This window comes from Myotis yumanensis, unplaced genomic scaffold (assembly GCF_028538775.1).
Source record: "Myotis yumanensis isolate MYYU_CA2020_CCGP unplaced genomic scaffold, mMyoYum1.0.hap1 SCAF_10, whole genome shotgun sequence".
Lineage (NCBI taxonomy): Eukaryota > Metazoa > Chordata > Mammalia > Chiroptera > Vespertilionidae > Myotis > Myotis yumanensis.
This window is the reverse complement of record NW_027223761.1, coordinates 72395231-72420435: the sequence shown is the minus strand read 5'-3', so window position 1 is coordinate 72420435 and position 25205 is coordinate 72395231. Positions and strand designations below refer to the sequence as shown.

At 38.1% G+C, this 25205-nt stretch overlaps 1 protein-coding gene across 1 annotated transcript in view; it reads right to left on the bottom strand.

The window, feature by feature from the left end:
* Nucleotides 1-25205, bottom strand: part of CWF19L2 (CWF19 like cell cycle control factor 2) — a 94471-nt gene that overhangs the window by 14440 nt on the left and 54826 nt on the right. The window contains exons 13-14 of the mRNA XM_070425989.1: nucleotides 10597-10809; nucleotides 6780-6896 (exon numbers count right to left, since the gene is read on the bottom strand). Of these exons, the coding sequence (XP_070282090.1) occupies nucleotides 6780-6896; nucleotides 10597-10809 (330 nt within the window). The remainder of the gene's footprint in view (nucleotides 1-6779; nucleotides 6897-10596; nucleotides 10810-25205) is intronic.

Sequence of the window (25205 nt, the reverse complement as noted above, 5' to 3'; positions counted from 1 at the left end):
ACTTGAACATGGATTCACAGGACACCCCTCATAGTACAGGAAGGCGCAGGGATTAGAAGAAGAAAGGGGAGCACTAGGCTGAAGACCAGAAGCCAACTCTCCCCCCTGAGGGGGTCTGAGAATTACAAATTCAAACTTGGCCTAGTAGAGTGTTATGCAAGTATCTTTGTCCAAGTAGGGGAATTAAACACTTTTTATTTAGATTTATCAGCTTGATTTATAATTTTTAAATATCTTAATTAAAGTTATCTTCTTATGATATAGATCACATGTAGAAATAATACAGAGCAATCCCTTGTGCTCTTAACCCAGCTTCCCCCCATGGTAACATTTTACAAAAGCACAGACAAGCAAGATACTAATTTTGATGCAGTCAAGATACACAGTGACTCCAATACTACGAGGATGTCTCCTGTTGCCCTTTTCTAGTCACACTCACTCCAACCCCCATCTCCTTTCTTAAACCCTGGCAACAACCACTTTGTTCTACTTTCTTTAATTCTGTCATTTCAGGAAAATTATATAAATTGAATCACACAATCTTTTGGGGCTGGTATTTCTCACTTAGCATAATTCTCTGGAGACTTGACCAGGTTGCTGCCGAGACACTGCCTAGAAGCTCAAGCTCCCCACTCAGCCTCTGTTGACACCCGAAAAGCGAAGAGGCTACTTATTACTGAGGGTAGGGGATGAACACTGGTCCCAGCCAGGCCTCCACTGCTCATCTGCTATTGTCACTCACCACTTTTCCATCTTCTACTCATTTTAATGAAGTAAGAGCAAGTAGAAAAGGGAAGGAGGGAAGAGGGGAGGGAGGGAGGGATCAAATAATTATAATTTGAGGTGAACTAGAAAGGTACTTAGTAACAACAAGCATGGGATTCACTTTTCATTTCTGACTGCAGCAATATAATTAAGTTGAACATAGTCTCTTTTTTTATCTTTATTGTTGAAAGTATGACAGATGTCCCTCATCTTTCCCCCACTGACCCTTTCCACTCCATTCCCACCCCCTCTCCAGGCCTTCCCCACACTACTGTCTGTCTAAGGGCTATGCATATATGCATATAAATTCTTTGGTTAATCTATTCCCGTCCCCTACCCCCCACCTTCCCTCTTCCTGGGCACACAAGAAAACCAAATTTCCCAGCCTCTCTGGGGCTAGGTGGGGCCATAGTAAGTTCTGAGCAATGAATGCATGTAGAAACAATATGTATGACCTGGGTGTTGATGCAGCTCAGAGGCAGCGTGCCTTCTCATGTTCACTGTCTTTCATCCCAGGTGCTGAAAGAGAAGGACTCCACACAGAAGAGCCTTATCAGGGAAGGAGCCGGATGCCTGAATTACTGCTTACAGACGACCTGCCTTAGAGAACTGTCTGTCCAATCCACACTGGACTATGATATAAGAAATTAACTTTTGCTGTTGCAAAGTTCTGTGAGTTAGGTTTTATTTGCACCCTTACTGAAGAATGACAAGACGGGCAATTCACTGACATCAGGGATATGATTGAAGCTGCTGCTGAACCAGAAAGCGACAATAGTTAACCCTGTTGTTCCCGCTGCTGAAATATATGTCCCAAATAGTTACCTTCCTATGCCTCATATTATATGGACAAAACAACTAAAAAACAAAATCAAATGGGAAATATGCAAATTTAGCTTTAGAATATAGTTTATTAGATTATCTCTATTTTGTTAACTGTTACTATGTTTGTAAATTTTTATTTATTATAAGTATTTTCAATTAATCGCTATTTACTTCATTTTCTAGTTCTGTAGAGAGAAAATAATTTTATATGCTAGAAAAAGGAAAATTATTTTCTATATAAGTGGAACTATATAATTGAAAACCAAACATTTTTGAAGAAGGGAAAAAGTGAATAAAAAGCGGCAACAACAATAATAATAAAAATTTAGGCAATCCAAATTATCTCACAGACTTCCTTCCTTCCTGATTGTTCATAATCCTTCCCTGGCTTAACTGTTGGAAGTAGTGAAGACAGACTCAAGATGTCATGAATTATAAATGAAAATTCAAAAGTACTAAATGAGAAGTGATCAAAGAATAGTACAATATTATAAAATATATAAACATCAAGCTAATAGCTTCAAGGAGGACACATACTATTGTAAGTACTTCTGCTGCCGAAACCGGTTTGGCTCAGTGGATAGAGCGTCGGCCTGTGGACTGAAAGGTCCCAGGTTCGATTCTGGTCAAGGGCATGTACCTGGGTTGCAGGCACATCCCCAGTGGGAGATGTGCAGGAGGCAGCTGATCGATGTTTCTCTCTCATCGATGTTTCTAACTCTCTATCTCTCTCCCTTCCTCTCTGTAAAAAATCAATAAAATATATTTAAAAAAAAAAAAAAAGTACTTCTGCTCCATGAATATAAAAGACTTTAATTTTAAAATATGAGTTTAATGGTGTAATTTGAGGTTACCAATTCCATTAAAGCAGGATTCGCCCCCGGAGTTCAATATAATGAATATACTATACATATTTAAATAATATTCATTTTTTATAGTTATATGAAAACTAAACAGTGAAGAAAGCTCTTAAGTTCATTAAGATACCAAAACTATTTTATGCTTCAGAGAGATATAGAGATCCCATGTTTTGGGGATAACATATAAATTTCCATATTCCTAATGGAAAATACTTCACCCTTTGGGTAATCACTATTTTCCACATTTCTAAGCTATGATTACTCACCTAATTGCTATTCCTCATTTAGGTAACACACTTGAACTAAAATTCCTTATAATACATATAAGTAAACAATACTACAGGGCATTATAATTCTTAACATGTATCAAGTCACATCACAAAAAGATCAAGTAGGTATGAGTAAACAATTTTGAAATGAAAATGAAAAATATCAAAGCTATCATATAATAGTAATCCTATTATTTACTCCAGTTTTCTAATAGAACTTAAAGTTTTAAAGGTAAAGTTATCCAAAGATAAATGTTATGAGATAGAACAGAACATACACATTTAACTCTATACCCTTCACAGAGTGTCCCCTCAAAAATGACATTAATTTTTAAAACAGCACAAAACTACTAGAACAAATAATGAGAGAAAACACTAACGATCAGATCACCAGGGATTACCTGACTTAAACACTAGAAGCGGGTTCACACCTGGGTGACATAGGAGCCGGGGCTTAGCAGGGACAGTAAAGAAGAGGGCCAGGCTGCAGAATCCTCGAAAGGCTTGTGGAAGTGAAGGGAAGGCGTGGTAATAAACAGACGGTGCCCTGGCCAAGCGGCTCGGTTGGTTGAAGTGGCGTCCCATACACCAAAAGGTTGTGGGTTCCTTAAAAGTGAAGTATTTTCTACTAGGAATATGGAAATTTAATGTTATCTCCTTAACATCAGATTTCTCTCTTTCTCTGAAGGATCCCAGTCAGGGCGCATACCTCGGTTGTGGGTCTGATCCCTGGTCAGGGCGTGTAAGAGACGCAACCAACTGATGTTTCTCTCTCACTCTTTCCCTTCCTCTTTCTCTCAGATAATCAATAAACATATCCTCCAGGGAGGATTAAAAACAAACAAAAAACCCAGATGGCATAGGTGGAAGTCTTTAACACACCAGAGGCCCTCCTCCACACCAGCAGAATACTGTAGGATTATCCTTTGTAGAAGGCGGCTGGGCTAAGAAAACCAGATAGTTGAGATTCTACAGTCTGAAAACTGGGGCATTATAGGAAGTGTTACTTAATGTTCTTAAATGTTCAACATTTTGGCACTCCAGCCTCTTCCCTGACTCAGCTCCCAGAACACTGGCCAGCTGGTTTAAATGCTCTGGGCAAGAGATTAAAAGGGTCTTTCTAGAGATTCTGATTGGCCCCAAGAAAAAGACATAAAGGTACCCACACTGGAGGTTTCCCAATGAAATGGCCCCATTATATCACTCCACAGTGAAGTCCACTGTAGATGAGAATCAAAGACTCTACCACCATACTGCCAATTTGGGATATTTAAAAAATGGACCTATAACATATGTTCAAACATATTTGTCAAACTGATAAAAATAAATTTAAAGGGGACAGAATTTCACTATGCATTTAATAAAACTAAAAATTTGGAACTTTATTCATTCGAAATTTGTAATTATTCCCATATATTTTGCTGAAACTTATGTTTGCATTTTTATTAAATATAAACTCTAAGATTAAATTTAAATGTTACTAGAAGATGGGGGGAAAGTCACTTGAAAGAAATGGCTCCTGTATTTGCAAACTATATATATATATATATACACATATATATATATATATTTTATATTTTTATTGATTTCAGAGAGGAAGGGAAAGGGAGAGAGAGATAGAAACATCAATGATGAGAGAGAATCATTGATCAGTTGCCTCCTCACACCACACACTGGGGATGGAGCCCACAACCCAGGCATGTGCCCTGACCGGGAATCAGACCTTGACCTCCTGGTTCATAGGCCACTGAGCCACGCAGGCTGGGCTGCAAACAATATATTTTGCTAGGTCTAATCATTTTTTTAAATATATTCTCTAAAAGAGGTGAATGGCCATAAGAATATTCAACAGGGTGTAATTTGAGATTTTATACATATTTGGAAGTAAGAGCTATAATGCCATTATTTATATGAAACAATTTGGTTTTTCTTCCCTCACTCAATATTCTGTAATTCACATGGCTTACAAAATCTGCTAAACTATAATGTAACCTGTACTAGAATATGCCATACCTTTGGGCAGAATTAATGAATGCGTTTGTCTCTGCATTTCTCGACACTTGAATTATCTTATACTCATGTATTCAGTATATGTTGTACTGAATAAATTCCTTCTTTATCTACTTCAATGTGTTTCATAAAGTAGCTTAATTTCTTACAGAAATATAAAACACACAGACTTCATTCCTGTATTACCTTAAATCTTTCTGGCACTGTATTTTGTTCTAAATTAAATCAGTATTGATATATAAATTTTTTGTTTTCTATGAGTACCACTTTTTTCATTCTTTATTTTTTATTGATTTTAGAGAGAGAGGAAGGGAGATGGAGAGATAAAAACATCGATGAAAGAGAAACATCCATCAGCTCCCTCCTATAAGGCCCCACTGGGGATGTAGCCCATAACCTGGGCATGCGCCCTGACCACGAATAGAACTGGCAACCTCTTGGTGCATGGGATGACGCTCAATCCCCTGAGCCACACAGGCTGGGAAGTATATATACTTTCTAGAAGCATTTCAGAAAAGTCCCAAAATAATTCTGAAAACTGAATTTGCACACTTTTCACTTGAAATTATTTATTGCACTGACATCCACTACTAGAAAAAAAAACAATAAATTTTCACATCAAATATATTAGTCCACATTCTTACCCTTGCTTGGTCATAGATGCATTAAAACAGTCTGTCCTTTAACTTTCCCAGCATATACTTAAATATTCCATGGAGAATGAGACTTGAATTTCATTCAATGCAGTTAAAATAGCTCCTCTTTTGGCATTTTTACTGGCATCATGAAAAGACTAGTATATAATCTCTTTTGAAGTCTAACCATTTTCACATTTTTCTAAGTAGAAGTCCCTGTATCCCTATTCAGTGGTCAGGTATTTAAAAAACAAGAGTTTTCATTCTTTCTTTCTTGGTGATTATGAGGTCTTGAAATAATTCAGCAGCAATTTCAACCATACTATTATGCCTCTCAATTTCTTAAAGCTCCCTGGCACATATACAAAGTCCCTGAATCCAAACTATAAGCCAGGTTATAAAGGGAAAAGTGCAAAAATTAAAGCTGGTAAGAAATCCCCACAAAATCACAATAGCAGAGAGAGCCAGTTCCATTACAGAAAAATAAAACAACTGCTGAATATAAACATCTAACTTCCAAAATTTATTTTTCATTATTTAAAAATATCTTTCCTTTTGGCTGTAACTTATTAGCTTACTGTCGTAAGCATGATTATCTCATGTTTCACAAATGCACAGATTAAAAATCTTACACTGGCCCTAACTGGTTTGGCTCAGTGGATAGAGCATTGGTCTGCAGGCTGAAGGATCCCAGGTTCAATTCCGGTCAGGGGCATATACCTTGGTTGCGGGCACATCCCCAATAGGAGGTGTGCAGAAGGCAGCTGATAGATGTCTCTCTCTCATCGATGTTTCTAACTCTCTATCCCTCTCCCTTCCTCTCTGTAAAAAATCAATAAAATACATATTTTTTTAAAATTCTTACACTGACTTTTTTAAAGTAAAAATAATAATTACTTTGTCACAGTTAATTTAGTAGACAAAAGCTTTCAGTTGAACACCTGAAACTAATATGTTATATGTCAATGTATCTCAATTAAAAAAAAAATTTTTTTTTTTAAACTTTCAATTATGGCCCTGGCTGGGTGGCTCAGTTGATTAGAGTGCCATCCTAATACACCAGGTTGCAGATTCGATCCCAAGTCAGGGCTCATACAAGAATCAACTAATGAATGCATCAATAAATGGAACAACAAATCGATGTTTCTCTCTTTCTCTCTGTCTCTCCCTTCCTCTCTCTCTCTGAAATCAATCAATAAATTTTAAGAAAGTAAAAAGCTTCCAAAGTATGTAGTACATAAGGGATCATGGTGAAAATACCATGATCCACAGATATGCACAACTATATAAATGTATACAAGTTCAGAAAGTTCAAAATCATTGGATGAAGGTATAAAACTTGTTGAGATTTATCAGAATAGTTTGTAAAAATTGTTCATAAGTTTTACAATGATAATGAACATTATCGTGCTGACCTGAATTTCCTCCCAGATGTCTTCATCCAATAAGGTAGCGGCTCTATGGTGCTGCAGAGGGACTATCAGGCAGTGACCCTCAGTAAGAGATCGAAAGTTGGGTAAACATAAATAAACCTATGGGGGAAAAATTGCAAACATGAAATGTTATTGCTATCTATTCTCAGTTGCAACAGATGGACCCTTACTAGGGAAATACGGCTAACATTTAATAATGTATACTTGCCTATAAGCAATATATTTTAATGTTTTTAAAAACATTTAATATTTTTAAAATATTTTAAAAGCCATGAAGATAGCTTTTGTTTTTAAAACTAAATCTTTATTGTTGAAAGTATTACATGTCCGTTTTTTTCCTCCATTGACCCCTTCTAGCCCGTTCCCGCCTCCCCACCCCAGGCCTTCACCTCCTACGTATGTGTCCATGAGTTATGCATATATGCATACAAGTTCTTTGGTTGATCAGTGCCCACCCACCCATACTTCCCCACCTTCCCTCTGAGATTCTGCAGTATGTCCTATGCTTCTATGTCTTGGGATCTGTTTTGTTCATCAGTTTATTTTGTTCATTAGATTCCATATATAAGTGAGATCATGTGATACTTGTCTTTCTCTGACTGGCTTATTTCACTTAGCATAATACTCTCCAGGTCCCTCCATGCTGTCTCTTTTTTTCTGCTGCATAGTATTCCATGGTATAAATGTATCACAGCTTTTTTATCCACACATCTACTGATGGGCACTTTGGCTATTTCCAGATATTTAGCTATTATAAATTGTGCTCTTATGAACAGAGGGTGCATATATTCTTTCTGATTGGTGTTTTGGGTTTCTTAGGATATATTCCTAGAAGTGGAATCACTGAGACAAATGGCAAGATAGCTTTTAATTAACTGGAAATTAATAGCATAAGTCTCAGTTTTAACTGTTACACATCAAAGATTAAGCTTACCCAAGGACAGAATGAAAGACACTTTATCCTTGATCTGAAAAAGGTATATGCTTTCAAAGATCTTGGTATAATTTTGCAAGAATAAAAAAAAAAAATGCACGGCCTGGTAATAGCAGAAATATCTAATACTTATTAATTCAGGCTTTTCTCTCATTGGCTGAGAAAGGAGAATTCACCCAACTAAGAGAGAAAGGAAATAGCCTCTGAGTGGCTGTACTTCTCTGGCTAAGTTCTATTTATTTACATACATGTATTAACTACAAGCTGGAGCTACTTTTCCATTGTAAGTTATCTTTTTTTAGAAAGGGTTAATAGGCCCTGGCCAAGTGGCTCAGTTGGATGGAGCATTGCTCCCCGTACACCAGAAAGGTTGCAAGTTCAATTCCTGATCAGGGCACATACCTAGGTTGTGAGTTTGATTCCTAGTACGGGAGGCAACTGATCAATGTTTCTCTCTCACACTGATGTCTGGCTGTCTATCTCTATCTCTCCCTCTCTCTAAAACCAATAAATAGATCCTCAGGTGAGGATAAAAACAATAATAAAAATAAAAGGTCAATCAGTATGTGTAATAGTGAGCAAAAGATATTCATAAAGAGCATCAATAATATTCTGCATAGTTGCTTGATCATATTTTCTGTTAATTTTGTTAGGCTTTAGCTAGAAATATTTTGTATGGCAGACAATTTTATTGTTTTGTTTATTCAATAAAATAATGCAAATTTTTAAAACTTTGCTGAGAAAGGACCATATTCACAATTAAAAACAGTATCAGTAGTGATTCATTAATTGTAACAACTTTACTATACTGACATAAGTTGTATTAACAGAGAAAACTGGGTATAAATTATATGGAACTCTGTACTGTCTTTTCAGTTTTTCTCTGAAAATTGCAAATTTTCACTCTAAAATTGAAAAAAAAATAAAAAGTAAAATAAAAAAATAAAATCAATTTTTTAAAAAGTAAAGCAAAGTGTTAAGACAGAAAGGTGGCTAGAGGACTTTTATTTTATAAAAAGGAAAGAGAAGGCAGGGACAGCTGATGACCAGATCGTTATCTAACTGTCTGACTCTAAGAGTACCAAGATAGTTTCATTAATATACTTGGATATAAGACATTAACGTTAAATATTAGACATTCAAGCTGAGTGAGAACTACTGAATTGCTCTGAAATACTATTTAGCATTTCTGCTTAACAGCAAAGTAACTATTAAGGTCTGCACACTGTGCCTCCCTGGGCTCAGCCCGTCTTCATGCAGCGGGAAAATGAACTCACTGAAAATAACCCAAACTTCCCCTAAAACATTGCAGGAAGGACTTAAATGGTACTTTATGTTTAATTTATGCTTACATTTTTTTTTAGGTAGGGATAAGACTAAAGAAGAATGAAAAATTTATACACAATGTCATAATTAAAAAATGTAAATGCTTAGGTAAAAGTCTGGAAAAGAACTTAGAAAAATTAATACCAGTAGCTGGTTAAAGTGGATATTTTTAATTGACTAAAGTTTGAATAGAATTTTTACATTTACCTTTCCCATAAAGTATGGAGGGAAAGGAGAAGAAAAAGAAGGATACATTGACTGTCTTAATGATCTAAAGATATTCAAGACTAGAGTTGGAATGGAAAAGCCATTGGATACATAGGAGAGTGTGTGTGTGTGTGTGTGTGTGTGTGTGTGTTTATAAAACAAACAAATTAATTAAATTAAGAAAAATGTATATGTATGTTCCCAAAACTAGGATTTCCTAAAACTAGCATTCATCCATTCTACTTCCTCTCCCATCGCCTTCTCTCACTCACTCCACTCGAGCTACACTAGTCTTTCTGTTTTGTGAACATGAAATTCATTTTTTCCGCAAAGCTTTCACTCACTGATGCCCCTTCCTGAAGCAGTATTCACTCTTATGTGTATTCATTTTGCTTGTGCCTTCTCATCTTTCATATCTTCACAAAATATCTCCTCAGAGAAGCCTTCTAAGACTACCTTCTCAAAAAATACTTCTCATAATTGTATACCATTTTCTCAATCTGCTACATGACAACACTTTCTTAAATCAGGGAAATTATTACTTTGTTTATTTTCTTTCCTATTTCACTAGAAAAACAAGCTCCATAATATATCTGAGTCTCAATTTTCCCCAGTGAATAATTAGGGTCTGGCATCCATATATCAGGTACATGATAATGATTTACTTAATATAAGAATTAAACCACCAAATATTTATTAAAATAAGCGACTCTTATTAGTAACTATTAAATAAGTGACTATTAAATTTGTTGAAATAAGTGACTGTAAACAGACATGGTTGGCATACAATGATGAATAAATTATCTATATCCTCATGGAACCCACAGACTCTTGGGGAAGATATTCAATAAACAAGTAAAACAAAATACAGTAAACTTCTTCAAATGATGAGATATTCTATGAAGAAATAAATAGGTTCTATGAGAAAGTAAAGAAAGAAGAAGCTACTTTAGATGATCTCTGAGGTGGATTTTAATACGGAGAATCAAGTGTCAATCATAAAAATAAGGTCAGACACAGGATAATGGCAGAGCCAGAATTTGAATTCACATAGTCTGGCTCCACAGTCTAGGGCCTTAACCACTACCCAATGCTGCCTCTCTAAAGAGCAGAATCATGCAAAATGCAAGCTTCATGTCACTTAAATATTTATACTCACTGTAAAAAAGATTTTAAAAATCATGGGTTATGGGACCCTAGAAAAGAAAAATATCTGAAACAGACTAAGAGAAGACAGATTCCTTGGGAATCTTATAAGAGTATGAAGAAAGAGACAAATCTACATATACCACTAAATCATTTCCTTAGAACAATAAATTGTATATTTCTTACCTTAATACCTATTGCAATAATAAGGTGCTTGGGAAACTGAGAGCTGTCAAAACAATACAGACACCTTTCCATTTGTGCAGCAAGACTCTGGTGTTCAGCAATAGCTTTTTTCCTCTGGTTTTCTGCTTCTTCACCAAAATGTTCTTTTTCAGCTGCTTTGGAGACAAACATGTCATCCAGAGTATAATAGTCTCCATCTGTCTTTCCCATAAACTGAAAAACCAGAGCAACAGAAGTGGGAAGTAGAAGGTAGTAGTTAGATTTTATTGTACTGAAGCATACTTAAATCATATTTGTAAGTTCTATGATAAAACACTTACATTTTTTTAAAAAGGAGAAAAAGAAAACATGATTAAAATGTAAGCTTGACCTTCAAGGGTCAATCCATCATCACATCATATCATCATCACAGCTGAAGTTCAAAGAGTAATTACTATGTGCAATTCTGTGAATTTGACTGTTTTACACTCCTAGGAAGAGGGGACTATTCTCATTTCCATTTAATAAATGAAGAAACTAAACCACAGAGAGCCACTTTCACTTTAAAATTAGCATATACTCTATACAGAACAGAAAACATTTTTCAACTATATCTCTAGGTGCCTTCGCCACATCTCCCTTAACATAAACTGTACCCAGGGTGATACTTTTAACACAAAACACAAATTTTACTATGTCCCTGATTAAAATCCTCCAAGAGCTCTGCACTGTGAACAAAATCAAGTTCAAACTCTGGTTTGGTGTACTAAATCATAAACACAGAAAGGCATAATGGATAAAAGCTTGACCTCTACAGTCAGAATGACCATGGTAAAATTCTACTGCCTGTCTGTGCTCTCTCTCTCTGCTTTATTTCCTCATTTTACAATGGTTATAACAATACTAGTGGCCCGGGGCACAAAATTTGTGCAGGGGGGAGGGGGAAGTGTCCCTCAGCCCAGCCTGCACCCTCTCCAATCTGGGACCCCTTGGGGGATGTCCGACTGCCAGTTTAGGCCTGATCCCTCTCACAAGCTGGGACTGTTGGCTCTTAACCACTCACCTGCCTGCCTGCCTGCCTGATCGCCCCTAATCACTCTGCTGCCAGCCTGATCAACCCCAACTGCCCTCCCTTCCGGCCTGATCACCCCTAACTGCCCGCCCCTGCCATACTGATTGCCCCCAACTGTCCCCCCCGCACCGGCCTGCTCACCCCCAACTGCCCTCCCTGGCTGGCCTGATCGCCCCTAACCACCTCTGCCTAGGCCCCGCCACAATGGCTTTGTCTGGAAGGACGTCCAGAAGGTCTCCCAGAAGTTCTCCCGGACTAATTAGCATATTACCCTTTTATTAGTATAGATTATCTATCAAATAGTTTTATTTCACTTAATCTTCACAATACATGCCTGGCACACAGTAAAGTGAGCCACCATTACCATTACAATCCTCTGTGATCTGGAATTGATAACTTCTCCAGTCACATCTGATTACATCCCTACACAAACTCTAGGCTCTAGTCACTCTAATTTCAGTCTGCAAAGTACTGCTGTGCTCAGGCTTTGCACGGATCACTCTCTGACCAATTTTGCCATTCTACTCCTACTCATATTTCAATCTGAGGCTTAGATGTAGTTGTCACCTCCTTGTAATAACTTTCCTAGATCCTCTAAACAACTCCAATACTCTACTCCCATTAGTCTTGTGATGACCACACTGTATCATAATTGCTCATTAACTTGTGGTTTTACTTCCCTTAGACTCAGTTCTAAGTTCTACTCAGTCTACTAAGTACCAAAAAGAGAACCATCTTTTATCAACTACAAAGCAATTGCAAGATGCTTGGATCTCAGCAGATATTTTAAAAGATATGAGCCTGGTCGGTGTGGCTCAGTGGTTGAGTGTCAACCCATGAACCTGGAGGTCACCATTCCATTCCCTGTCAGGGCACATGCCTGGGTTTCAGGCTATATCCCCAGTAGGGAGAGTGCAGGAGACAGCTGATCAATGATTCTCTCTCATCACTGATGTTTCTCTCTCTCCTACTCCCTTCCTCTCTCTGAAATCAATAAAAACATATCTAAAAAAAAAAAAGATTTGAAGAAAGCTGAAGTGGCTCTATTCATGTCAGAGAAAGTAGATTTCAAAGCAAACAATATTGTGAAGGATAAAAGGCATTTCATAGTGATAAAAGAGTCAGACCATCAAGAGGACACAAGAACCCCGAAGTACATGAACCTAATAACAGAGTTTCGAAATATATGAAGCAAAACTTGATAGAATTGCAGGAGAAATAGAAAAATCCATAACTATGGATAGAAATTTAAACACCACTGTTTCGAAAATTTATAGAACAAGTAGAAAATCACTAAGCATATAAAAGACCTAAATAAACTATCAACTTGAATAAACTATTAACCTGACATTGACAGAAATTCTATCCAACATCAGCAGGATACAAATTCAAGTGCACAAAGAACATTTACCAAGACTGATGACATTCTTGGCTGTAACACAGTCTCAATAAATTTAAAAGGATTCAAGTAACAAAGTATGTACACTGAACACAATGTAATTAAATTAGAATTCGTAACATCAAGATATTTGGAAAATTGCCAACTATTTGGACACTAAATAGCACACTCGGAATAACCTGATCAACAACAACAAAAAGAAAACTAAAAAGTATTTTAAACCGGAAAAAAAAATACAACATATGAGAATATGTGGGCTGTTGCTAAAGCAGTATTCCCAGGGACAATTAAAGCACTAAACACCTATATTAGAAAACAAAAAAAGGCCTCAAATCAATGATGTCAACTTCTACCTTAAAAACTAGAGAAAATGAAACAAAATATAAACAGAAGAAAATTTCTAAAAAGTCATTGAGAGAATCAGGTAAAATAATTATTAGTTAGATATTTCCCAGAGCACATTAGCTTTCTTGTCCATAACAGGAATTTATCTTTATCTTCTTTTTTTCCATATTAATACTTGTATGTCTCATATTCTTTCAGGTTTACCTATTTATGTAAACTGCCCTAACTTACAAATTATTATTTTAACTTCAGACTATATCTCCACCATAACATACTACATTTTGAAAAATATCAGAACTGATCTTTTTCATAACAATGATCAACTATGTGCTAAGTATTAATAAAAACTTTGAGTACTCTCCCATCCAAATATCCCTGCAACAAAGAAATTGTCATTCTCCTTTGTACTGTCATACAAAGCAGAGCCTGAGAGAGACTAAGTAACAATCAAAGTCACACAGCGATGAATGGATAGAGAGAGGAACCAAACATAGGTGAATCTAATTCTAAAACTGAAGCGTGCCTCTCCCACTTAAGAAATCCAACTTAAAACACAGCAAGGGTATACTTTGAAACAGTCTATGAAGCAGAACAGAGAATCTGAAGAAAACTTAAATTTCATCCAGCATAATCATACCCAAATTGTGTTCAGACACTTATCCAAGAGAGCATAAATATCTAATAGGTATGTATCTTATCTAAAAATATATTAGTAGAAGAATATGCACTTTTATATGTAACTGAATCTTCCTTCACCCTCTAATTATTTGCATTTTCCCTGTTATCTTCTCTTAGAGGTTAGATCCAACCACTCTGCCTGCCTGTCAGATGCCCCTAACTGCTCGCCTGCCTGCCTGATTGCCCCTAACCGCCTGCCTGCCTGATCACCCCTAACCACTTTCCTGCCTGCCTGATATCGCCCCTAACCCCTCTGCCTGCCTGCCTGATCACCCCAACCGCCTCTGCCTGCCTGATCACCCCTAACCACTCTGCCTGCCTGATCACCCCTAACCGTCTCTGCCTGCCTCCCTGATCACCCCTAACTGCTCACCTGCCTGCCTGATCGCCCTTACCTGCTCGCTGGGGGTCGGCCGGCCGGGGTGAGAGGCCGTGGTCGTTCTGGTTGTTCCAACGTTTCAGTCGCTGGGCTTTTATTGTATAGGATAGTCTCATCAGGCTATTAAGCATTTGAGCTTCCAAAAATGTCATCACTAATTTTGAAATTTATAAAAATATATATCATTCTTGATTTCTCAACAGAAACACATCAGGCCAGAAAAGAATGGACGGAAATCTACAAAGTGATGCAAAGCAAAGGACTGAATCCAAGAATACTCTATCCAGCAAGGCTATCATTCAAAATTGAAGGGGAAATAAGAAGCTTCACAGACAAAAAAGGGCTAAGGGAGTTTATCACCACCAAGCCAGCCATGCAAGAAATGCTAAAGGGACTGGTGTAAAAAGAAGAAATATCAAGCTCAGAAAGAAAACAGCCACACACACACACACAAAAAGAAATGGCTACAAACAAGTACCTTTCAATAATAACTTTAAATGTAAATGGACTAAATGCTCCAACCAAAAGACATCGAGTGGCTGAATGGATAAAAAAACATGACCCATACATCTGCTGTCTACAAGAGACCCACCTCATTAGAAGGGACTCACACAGACTGAAAGTGAAGGGATGGAAAAATATCTTTCACGCAAATGGAAAGGAAAAGAAAGCTGGGGTAGCAATACTTATATCTGACAAAATACATCTCAAAGTGAAGGCCATAACCAGAGATAAGGAAGGCCACTTCATAATACTAAAGGGATCAATACAACAAGAAGATATAACCCTGGTAAACATATATGCACCCAATGCAGGAGCACCCACATACATAAGAAAACTTCTGGAAGATATCAGGGGAGAGATCGACAACAATACAATCATAGTAGGGGACTTTAATACACCACTGACATCACTGGATAAATCCGCTAGACAAAAACTCAGCAAAGAAACAGCAATCCTAAATGACTCACTAGATCAGATGGACTTAATTGACATCTTCAGAACACTTCACCCCACAGCTGCGGAATATACATTCCTCTCAGGTGCTCATGGGACATATTCAAAAATAGACCACATATTGGGTCACAAGCAAAGTCTCCACAAATTCAAGAAGATTGAAATCATAAAAAGCTTCTTCGCAGACCACAATGGCATAATGTTAGAAATAAACTACAATAAAAACAACCCAAAATACTCAAACACTTGGAAGCTGAATAGCATGTTATTAAATATTGATTGGGTTACCGATGACATCAAAGAAGAAATTGAAAACATCCTGGACACTAATGACAATGAAAACACAACAATCCAAAACCTCTGGGACACAATGAAAGCAGTCCTGAGAGGAAAGTTTATAGCTCTACAGGCCTATCTCAAAAAACAAGAAAAAATGGTAGTCAATCATCTAACTCTACAACTCAAAGAATTAGAAAGAGAGCAACAAGAAAACCCCAGAGTGAGCAGAAGGAAGGAGATAATAAAGATTAGAGCAGAAATCAGTGAAATAGAGACCAAAAAAACAATACAGAAAATCAATGAAACCAAGAGCTGGTTCTTTGAAAGGATAAACAAGATTGACAAACCCCTAGCCAGGCTCACCAAGAAGCAAAGAGAGAGGTCCCAAATAAACCAAATCAGAAATGATAGAGGCGAAATAACAACAGACCCCACAGAAATACAAATGATTGTTAAACAATACTACGGGCAACTCTACTCCAACAAACTAGACAACCTGGAGGAAATGGACAAATTCCTAGAAAAATACAACATTCCAAAACTCAATCAGGAAGAATCTAAAAACCTCAATAGGCCAATAACTATGGAAGAAATTGAAGCAGTCATCAGAAAGCTTCCAGCAAACAAAAGCCCAGGGCCAGACGGCTTCACAGGGGAGTTCTACCAAACATTCAAGGAAGAACTAAAACCTACCCTCCTCAGACTACTACAAAAAATTCAAGAGGAAGGAACGCTTCCAAGCTCATTCTATGAAGCCAGCATCACCCTAATACCAAAACCAGGTAAAGACATCACAATGAAAGAGAATTACAGGCCAATATCCCTCATGAACATAGATGCCAAAATCCTCAACAAAATCTTAGCAAATCGGATCCAGCAGTACATCAGAAGGATCATACACCATGACCAAGTAGGATTTATCCCAGAGATGCAAGGATGGTACAACATCTGTAAATCAATAAATGTGATACATCACATAAACAAATTGAAAGAAAAAAACCACATGGTCATATCAATTGATGCAGAAAAAGCATTCGACAAAATCCAACACCCATTTTTGATAAAAACTCTCAGCAAGGTGGGAATAGAAGGATCATACCTCAACATAATAAAAGCCATATATGACAGGCCCACAGCCAACATCATACTCAATGGACAAAAACTAACATCATTTCCCCTAAGAACAGGAACAAGACAGGGATGCCCACTCTCACCACTCCTGTTCAACATAGTACTGGAAGTATTAGCCATTGCAATTAGGCAAGAAGAAGAAATAAAAGGCATCCAAATTGGAAAAGAGGAAGTAAAACTGTCCTTATTTGCAGATGACATGATATTATACATACAAAACCCTAGAGACTCCATCAAAAAGCTACTAGACTTAATACATGAATTTGGCAATGTAGCAGGATACAAAATTAACCCCAAGAAATCTGAGGCATTTCTATACACCAATAGTGAACTTTCAGAAAGGGAGATCAGAAAAACAATCCCATTTACCATCGCACCAAAAAAATTAAGATACCTAGGAATAAACTTAACTAAAGAGGTTAAAGACCTCTACTCAGAAAACTACAGGACGTTGAAAAAAGAGATAGAGGAAGACATAAACAGATGGAAGAACATACCATGTTCTTGGATTGGTAGAATCAACATCATTAAAATGTCCATACTACCCAAAGCAATCTATACATTCAACGCACTTCCCATTAAAATACCAATGGCCTTCTTCAAAGATCTAGAACGAACTCTCCAAAAATTCATCTGGAATAAAAAAAGACCCCGAATAGCTGCAACGATCCTGAGAAAGAACAAAGTAGGTGGGATCTCAATGCCAGATATCAAGCTGTATTACAAAGCCACTGTTCTCAAAACTGCCTGGTACTGGCACAAGAACAGACATATAGATCAGTGGAATAGAATAGAGAGTCCAGAAATTAGCCCGAACCAATATGCTCAATTAATTTTTGACAAAGGAGGCATGAACATACAATGGAGCCAAGATAGTCTCTTCAATAAATGGTGTTGGGAAAATTGGACAGACATATGCAAGAAAATGAAACTAGAGCACCAACTTACACCATACACAAGAATAAACTCAAAATGGATAAAGGACTTAAATGTACGACAGGAAACCATAAAAATTCTAGAAGAATACAAAGGCAACAAAATCTCAGACATATGCCAAAACAATTTCTTCACTGATACAGCTCCTAGGGCAGTTGAAACTAAAGAGAAACTGAACAAATGGGACTACATCAAAATAAAAAGCTTCTGCACAGCAAAAGAAACCATCAACAAAACAACAAGAAAACCCACCTCGTGGGAAAACATATTTGCCAACGTCATATCTGATAAGGGCTTAATCTCCAAAATTTATAGGGAACTCATACAACTTAACAAAAAGAAGATAAACAATCCAATCAAAAAATGGGCAAAGGATCTAAATAGACACCTTTCAAAAGAGGACATTCAGAAAGCCAAGAGACATATGAAAACATGCTCAAAGTCACTAATCATCCGAGAGATGCAAATCAAAACAACAATGAGGTACCATCTCACACCTGTCAGAATGGCCATCATCAACAAATCAACAAACGACAAGTGCTGGAGAGGATGTGGAGAAAAAGGAACACTTGTGCACTGCTGGTGGGAATGCAGACTGGTGCAGCCACTATGGAAGGCAGTATGGAGGTTCCTCAAAAAATTGGAAATGGAACTCCCATTTGACCCTGTGATCCCACTTCTAGGAATATATCCCAAGAAACCAGAAACACCAATCAGAAAGGATATATGCACCCAGATGTTCATAGCAGCACAATTCACCATAGCTAAGATCTGGAAACAGCCTAAGTGCCCATCAGTAGATGAATGGATTAGAAAACTGTGGTACATCTACACGATGGAATACTATGCTGCTGTTAAAAAGAAGGAACTCCTACCATTTGCAACATCATGGATGGAACTGGAGAGCATTATGCTAAGTGAAACAAGCCAGTCAATGAAGGAAAAATACCACATGATCTCACTCATTCATGGATAATAAAGACCATTACAAACTTTTGAACAATAATAGATACAGAGGCAGAGCTGCCTCAAACTGATTGTCAAACTGCAGTGGGAAGGCCAGAGAGAGTTGGGGGGCAGGAGGGAGGGGAGTAAGAGATCAACCGAAGGACTTGTATGCATGCATATAAGCATAACTAATGGACATAAGACACTGGGGGGTAAGGGAGGGTAGGGGTTTGTCAAGGGCGGGGGAGAAAAAAGGACACTTATGTAATACCCTTTGTAATACTTTAAGCGAAAAAAAAAAAAAATTAAAAAAAAAAAATATATATATATCATTCTTGATTCTGTGTACTATAAATCAACCACACATTCCAGGAACATTGTCCCATCATCTGACTATCCCTATGACCATGCCTCTGATAAGACCTGAATAATTTTTTCTCAGCAATTCACTGTTATAACCACATTGAAATTTCTAGAAATGTGGAAAAGGTTGAGAATTAAAAGGTCAACAATGTTAAGAGATAAAAGATTGTGCTCATTTTTAAAGCAATGTTGCAAAATCAAAACAACAGGAAATATTGAGAGAAACAAAAAATATCTTAATTTCCTATGCAAGTTAGTATAATAGTGAAAAAGGTAATTTTGTTTTCAACTTCAAGTCTCAAGTATGTGATTTTTGGACAGTAAATATTTATTTAATGCTCTTATATGCTAAGGACTCTAATGGATAGCTAAGATACAATGGTAAGCAAAAGCAGACTTAGTCGCAAAAATACAGAACCTATACCAGTGATGGCGAACCTATGACACGCGTGTCAGAGGAAACACGTGAACTCATTTTTTGGTTGATTTTTCTTTGTTAAATGGCATTTAAATATATAAAATAAATATCAAAAATATAAGTCTTTGTTTACTATGGTTGCAAAGATCAAAAAATTTCTATATGTGACACGGCACCAGAGTTAAGTTAGGGTTTTTCAAAATGCTGACACGCCGAGCTCAAAAGGTTCACCATCACTGACCTATACAGCAGTGAGAAGATAGACTTACTAAAGGGTTGCTCAGTAGAAAAGTCGAGTTAGAGCTGTGCTGGCAATTTGAGATCCTAATAGAGGAATGAAATATGCAGAGATGAAAAAAGCCTTCCTGAAAGAATAATAAAGGTGAGATATATATATGTATAGGAAGAGTCAAGTAGACAGAAGGTGGTATAGCAGAAACAGCATGTGCAACGTGTTTGTGGCAGTGGGAAATAAAGCATATTTGAGGAACTGAGTGAAAGTCACCATAGCTGGAACAGAGGAAGCAAAGCAAAGAAAACAAGATTCAAGATGAGGCTGGAGAGGAAGAGAGCAGACCATTCCAGCTCTTGTTAGGCCATTAACAAGAATCTGGTCTTTAACCTAATAGCAACCAAATGCCATTTGAAATGTCTTAACATAGAGGCCAAAGGATCAGATATACATTGTTGCGGGGGGTTGGGAGGGCAGTTAGTCTGCCTTTAGTGAGGTAGAGTTAAGAAAGAACTGGAAAAATGCAAGAAGAAATGCCAGCAAACCAGTTACCAGGCTATTTTCACAGACCTGGTGTAGCAGTGGGAACGAAGAAAAGCAGAGTGATTAGGTGTAGGGGGAGGACAAGATTGGTGACAGATTTGATGTGGAAAATGAGGGAAAGAGAGGCAGCGCTGAAAAATCTTAACTTTCTGATGTAGGCTAGATAGTAGCACCACGTACTGATAAAGGAAAAACTTGGAAAATGGACCAGGTTCAGGAAAGGGATAAGGCAAACTACTGAATATCTCTGAGCATCAGTTTTTGTTTATTAAATGGGGTTAATACCAACGCTGTCAGATAATTAGAAGCATCAATGTATGTGAAGAGCCTGATATATACCAAGACCTCAAAAAACAGTAGTTATTCTCTGCAAGAGTAGTATTCTCAACTGGGGGGACATCTGGAAATACCTGGAGACGTTTTTGGTTGTCACAACGTGGGGTGGATTTGGATGCTATTGGTATCTCCTGGGTAGAGGCCAGGGATGCTGCCAAACATTCTACAATAGACAGAGTCCTCCCACAACAGAGTTAGTCAGCCCAAAATGCCAATAATGTCACAGCCAAGAAACTGTTCCAGAGGGATTGTGATCGCATTATCACAGCAAGGAAAGTTCTTTGTATTCATTATAATGACCATCCATGTGAATTAGGGAGTTAAATTATTACTTTGATTCTGTTTAATGTAGCAGTTTCCAAATTAAAGCTTGGAAATGGAAGATGTTAGCGAATTAATGGTTAAACACCAAGTATACAAAAATGTTAAATGTCTTCTAACCATGAAAACTAATTTGTTTTCCTATTATGATGTCTGAGTTAAAAAAAAATCTGAATTATAACGAAGTGGCATCTTATAAAAAAAAAGTGAATTTCATGCACTGGGGGGGCGGGACCCCTCTCACTGTCCGGGACCCCTTGCTCGCTGCTCCTTACCACTCAGCTCGCTGGTACTTAGCGCTGCCACAGAGGTGGAAGAGGCTCCCGCCACCCCCACTGCACTCACCAGACATGAGCTCAGCTTCTGGCTGAGCAGTGCTCCCCCTGTGGGAGCGCACTGACCACCAGGGAGCAGGTCCTGCGTTGAGCATCTGCCCCCTGGTGGTCAGTGAGCATCAAAGCGACTGGTTGTTCTGGTTGTTCCACAGTAATGGTTGCTTAGGCTTTTATTATATAAATACTAGAGGCCCGGTGCACAAAAATTTGTGCACTCGGGAGGGGAGGAGGGTTCCCCAGCCCGGCCTGTGCCCTCTCGCAGTCTGGGACCCCTCGGGAGATAACGACCTGCTGGCTTAGGCCTGCTTCCGGGTGGCAGAGGGTAGGCCCAATCCCTAGGTGCAGCCCCTGGTCAGGCTCAGAGCAGGGCCGATTGGGGAGTTGGGGCGCCGCCCCGTCATGCACAGAGCAGGGCAGATCGGGAGGTTGCGATGCCACCCTCAGTCACGCTCAGGGTAGGGCCGATTGGGGGGTTGGGGCACCATGCCCTGTCACACTCAAGGCAGGGTCGATGGGGAGGTTGCGGCGCCACCCCCTGTCATGCACAGAGCAGGGCTGATCAGGGGTTTGGGGCGCTGCCTCTGTCACACACAGAGCAGGGCAGATAAGAGGGTTGGGGTGCTGCACCCTGTCATACTCAGGGCAGGGCCAATGGGGAGGTTATGGCTCTACCCTGTCACACACAGAGCAGGGCCCGTGGGGAGGCGGTTGGGGCGCCGCACCCTGTCACACACAGAGCAGGGCCAATCAGGGGGTTAGTGCGCTGCACCCTGTCAAACACAGAGCCGCAGGGCAATCAGGGGATTGGGGAGCTCCCCCCTGTCACACACAGAGCCGCAGGGCGATCAGGGGGTTTGGGCGCTGCCCCCTGTCATGCTGATCCCGGTGCCAGGAGGCATATTACCCTTTTACTATATAGAATAGAGGCCTGGTGCATGGGTGGGGGCTGGCTGGTTTGCCCTGAAGGGTGTCCTGTATCAGGGTGGGGGTCCCCACTGGGGTGCCTGGCCAGTCTGGGTGAGGGGCTGAGGGCTGTTTTCCGGAAGCGAGTGACTGAAGCTTCCAACCGCTCCTTGTTTTCTTTCTTTTTTTTTTTTTTATTCTGGGCCAGCTTTAGCTCTGAGGCCTCGCTGCTGAAAACATGGATACAATGTTGCTAAAGCCCGGCTGAATGAAAGCCGGTTTCTGGAGTTTTGTTTACCTTCTTATTTGCAACATAGTATATAGTTGCTTAGAGTTGCAACTGAGAGGCCTGCAAGTGAGGTGGGGAACGTTGGAGTCTGCAGCAAGCAAGCCTCATGCTTGCTTCAGTGCCTGGCTGCCGGCCGCCATCTTGGCTGACAGTTAATTTGCATATACTCACTGATTAGCCAATAAAAAGGGTAGTGGTCGTACGCCAATTACCATGTTTCTCTTTTATTAGTGTAGATGATACTAAGAAAAATTAGCCCAGCCGGTGTGGCTCAGTGGTTGAGTGTCAATCCAGGAACCAAGAGATCAAGGTATGATCCCCAGTCAGGGCACATGTCTTGGTTATGGGCTCAATCCCCAAAAGGGGGGCGTGCAGGAGGCAGCTAATTGATGATGTTTCTCCCTCATCAATGTTTCTCTCTATCTCTCTCCTTTCCTCTCTCCCTAAAAATCAATAAAAACATATTTTTTAAAAAAATTATATGAAAACTGAAAGCTTTTTTAGCATTATGCAGAAATTCATTTGTAATAAATCTACTTAAGGAATATTGCATTATTACACAAAGATTGCCAACAATGAAATAGAGATTGTAGTCTAATTCTTACAAAAGTATTTCAACTTTTATGATAATTTTTTAATCAAATTTTTATCAAAACTGAAACTGTCCTTCTAATTCCAGCCTCTCAAATTCAAAGAATAGAATGGTTATAAGAGAACTGAAGCAATGAAAGAAGTTGGCAATTTTGATATTCCTTACCTTTGTATAATCATGCTTTCAAGAAAGGTGTGTCACTTAATCTCAAGATTTGTTATTAATATTTCAGTTAATTGAAAATAAAAAAATAAAGGATTTAGATTCTTTATGAAAATATGTACTTGTAAATTTTAAAGACTACTTCCATAAGAAAATATATCAAGCCTTGAATGACACAAATTCAGAAAAATAAATCAATAGAAATACAAGCATCTTTTATTAGAAAATAAAATCTTGTTTTCTTACAATTTAAGATAAAACCCTAATTACTTTAAGTCTTTTTCTTCCTTTTCTTGTACCTTCCATTTTCCTTCCCCTCCAGTCCATTTTTACCGCACTATCAGAACAAAAAGTATAAAATTACTGCCCACAGTGCTAACAAAATTAATGAGGAAAGATGTATATAGATCTCACAAAGATGTGCCCAAGTTTACGTTGCCAAGGGAACACTGACGTCTTAGATTTTAAATGGAAGAGTTTATATTTAAAGAATGTTGGAGTCAGTAGAATGTATTTTAAGAAAGAGCAAAGCACATACCACTTATTCCCAAATACCAACAAATGACACATGGAAATTATACAAAAACAATTAAATTTAGGCAACAATCAACAACCATCCATTAGCCTGAGTCATCTGAAAGGCAGTGCTGTTTAATGAAAAAAAGCTAACCTTGGAGTTAATAGTTGAGGCTTACGGTGCGGGCTTTTGCAAATCATTAGTTATGGGAACTTGGAAAAGTTACTTAGCCTTGCATACGCCATTTCATTATCTCAGAATCTTACTTTCACCATCAGTAAAATGTGAAAGGTTAGCAAGATTAGTCAAGTCCCTTTCTAGAGCTGAATATTCTTTAGTTTTATGATATCTTTCTTTACACATTGAATTTCCAGACCCTTATACGATTTCTAGTACTTTCTCCAAAATAGAGAGAAAATAATCCTCATGGGCTTACATGTAAGATCCCACACAATTCTTGGTAATGGGAAGAATGACCATTTCTATTTAAACCCAAGTTTGTTTTACTCCCCGCCACAGACACATACACACTCAGATACCTTGGTTACCTCCATTCTAGTTTTTATTAAGTTACTTTTTTTCACCAGGTAATATGTTCAATCGTTTTTTGTTTGTTTGTTTTTTAAGTCTGAAAAGGTACATTACAAAGTCTCCCTCATGTCCTTTAAATACCTAGTTCAAACTTCTATCATCATATAGTAAGCACAGGTATCATAAAGCAGGGATGAGCAAATTTTTTCTGTAAAGGACCAGATAGTAAATATTATCAGGTTTGTTGGCTATTAAAGTCTCTGCCACAGCTATTCAACCTGGCCACTATAGAGTGTAAACAAACATAGGCTACATGTAAACAAATGTGCATAGTTGTGTTACAATAAAACTTTATTTGCAAATACAGGCAGTGAACTGAATTTTTCCAGTGGGGTCAAACCTTGTTATAGCGCTAAGTTTAAATATTTCTCTCTTTATTTTTAATCCTCACCAGAGGATATGCTTTTACTAAAAAAATTTTTAAGAGAGGGGAAGAGGAAGAGAAAAAGAAAATATCGATGTGATAGAGAAACACCAATGGGTTTCCTCCCACACCCACCCCGACATGGGGAGCGAACCCACAACCTGAGTATGCACCTTGGCCGTAAATGGAACCAGAAATGTTTTGGTGCATGGGACGGTGCTCCAACCAACTGAGCAACCCAGCCAGGGTTATGCTTCTCTTTTATATGAGAATTTTAGTAGTAGTGTTTGGTAAGAATTATAATAGAAATTGCAACAAAAAAACACTATTTGAAACAAAAATTTATCCTACTACCCATAATTAGGTATTAATATACATTTTCATGTAAATATAAAATTTTCATATAAATAGACAAAATTATTCCAAGATGTCTTCTCTATAATCTATAATATATTACACCAAATATACTCCTCTGGCATAATTATGAAGAATTGGAGGAACGTTAAGATAAAACAGGCTAGCTGCACACTATCAACATAA